At 41.8% G+C, this 2279-nt stretch overlaps 1 protein-coding gene across 1 annotated transcript; it reads left to right on the top strand.

Moving 5' to 3' along the window:
- Window positions 1-913: 913 nt before the first annotated feature.
- On the top strand, window positions 914-1852 carry LOC119236541 (olfactory receptor 2Y1-like). Its single transcript, XM_037500434.1, has one exon. It carries the CDS (start codon window positions 914-916, stop codon window positions 1850-1852), a length of 939 nt encoding a protein of 312 aa, XP_037356331.1.
- The last annotated feature ends 427 nt before the right edge of the window (window positions 1853-2279 follow it).

The raw sequence follows: 2279 nt of genomic DNA, 5'->3' as shown, positions 1-2279 counted from the left end.
CATGAGATTTGTGGTGAGAATCATATGTTTTCTTCAACTAAATCTATTTATTATATGCTACATGCCATGGATGAAACTCACCTTTTGTGTACCATAAAGGAAGAAAGCTGATGTTTATTTTTATATTCAGAATATTCTCAATCACTGAAGAACTCACAGCTCAGAGTAGAAGACTTCATTGAGTATGACAAGTTCTAGAGAGAAACTTCACAGAAAATTGGACTAGAAAGGAGGAATAGCTCTTTCTGGGGATTTAAGGGATGAATTTATCAATAGGATATGAAATGGGAGGGCATTTGGGGGCATCATAACTCCTGATAAATAGCAAACTCATTGATATTTCCTCTATTCCCAAAGGGATAGATTATATTCTTCTCAATCCTTTGTTGCAGGTGGCAGCTGGCCAAGAGCAGGGCTTCCGGTACTGGCATGCTGACCATGTTTATCAAGAGCAAAGAATCGAACTTATGATATCATTCTTGGTTATCCCTGTATCCTGCTTTACTGAAATTCTATAGCTAATCAAGAAAAGGTGCAAAAGAGAATAACAATACTCATGCTCTGTTTTTACACCTTAATTTTTTAAAAGTGGTTTCAGAGTCATTACATTTCACCCTACCTTCAAAGTTATGAGGGAGAAGATAGGTTGTCTACTTTCAGACAAGGAATCATCACATAAAAGATTGAGAGGACTGTCCAAAAATCAGACAAGAGAGCCAAATCCAGTGATTTCCATTCTAATGCAGAGAAAGGTAAGAATAGAAGGATAAGGAGACAGAAGAAACTGAATAGCTAAATAGATACCAAAATGCATGACATAGGAACATATACAGACAATTGTGGAATAATGTGTTAATCCATGCCCTTCATAAGAGATATTAAATTGTCTCACTATTTGGAGAAGTGAAATACTATGGGAAGTTTAAACACCAGTTTTGGAGAGGGCTTCATTTTGGTGGGCTTCTCAGATTGGCCCCAATTGGAACCCATCTTTTTTGTCTTTATTTCTATATTCTATTCCCTGACTCTCTTTGGCAACACCACCATAATTGTTCTCTCTATCCTCGAACCTCAGTTGCACACACCTATGTACTTTTTCCTCTGCCACCTCTCCTTCCTGGACCTCTGCTATACCACTAGCACTGTGCCCCAACTTCTCATCAACCTTCATGGACATGACAGGACTATTACCTATAGAGGCTGTATGGCGCAGCTCTTCATCGTCCTTGCCCTGGGTTCCACTGAGTGTGTACTCCTAGTGGTGATGGCCTTTGACCGCTATGCTGCTGTGTGCCGTCCACTACACTACACTACTATTATGCACCCCCGCCTCTGCCAGATACTGGCTCTCATCTCTTGGATGGCAGGCTTGCTGAACTCTCTGATTCAGTCAAGCCTCATGATGGCCATGCCTCTCTGTGGCCTCCGACTTCTGAATTACTTTTTCTGTGAGATGCCTGTACTCCTGAAGCTGGCTTGTGAGAACACGGATGGGACAGAGGCCAAGATGTTTGTGGCTCGAGCCATAATCTTGGTTCTTCCAGCATCACTAATTCTAGGCTCCTATGTACACATTGGTAAGGCAGTACTGAAGGTCAAGTCAATGACTGGAAGAAGGAAGGCTTTTGGGACTTGTGGGTCCCATCTCCTGGTGGTTTCCCTTTTTTACGGCTCAGCCATTTACACCTACCTTCAACCTACGCACAGTTATTCTGAGAGCCAGGGAAAGTTTGCTGCCCTTTTTTATACTATAATTTCTCCCATGCTTAATCCTTTGATTTATACCCTAAGGAACAAGGATGTGAAAGAGGCTCTGAGGAAGGTATTAAGAATAAGCAGAGACTCAGGGTAGGAGAGGAAATGAAGATTGATGTAATTGTGTGTGGCAGCTCCAGACCATAGAACCCAAGTTTCTGGAGGGTAGTTACTCAGTAGAAAATAGCTCTCCATATAGGACTCGAGTATTTGCATATTCCTTGTTTGGCACTGAAATTTTCTTGGAATCCTTTCTAATTCAGTGTCTATGATCATTGTTCAGGAGTATTTGTTGACCTGACTGGATGGCAACAACTTTTCCAAAGTCAACGATTCGCACATGGTGCACTTAGAAGGCACTATGCCCAACAGGAGAAGGCCAATTCACCTCTGCTCTTAAAGCTAACTGCGACCCTGACTAATCCCCTTGCATCTCAGGGCCATTTCTATGATGTCTAATAGTGGGTACCCATTTGTGATACTTGGAGAAAGTCAAGAGATAATGAACTGAGGTACTTCATGGG

Source organism: Talpa occidentalis, unplaced genomic scaffold, assembly GCF_014898055.3.
Source record: "Talpa occidentalis isolate TD23 unplaced genomic scaffold, MPIMG_talOcc4v2.1 talOcc4.9, whole genome shotgun sequence".
Lineage (NCBI taxonomy): Eukaryota > Metazoa > Chordata > Mammalia > Eulipotyphla > Talpidae > Talpa > Talpa occidentalis.
The sequence above is the reverse complement of the archived record's forward strand: the minus strand, read 5'-3'. Positions and strand labels throughout refer to the sequence as shown.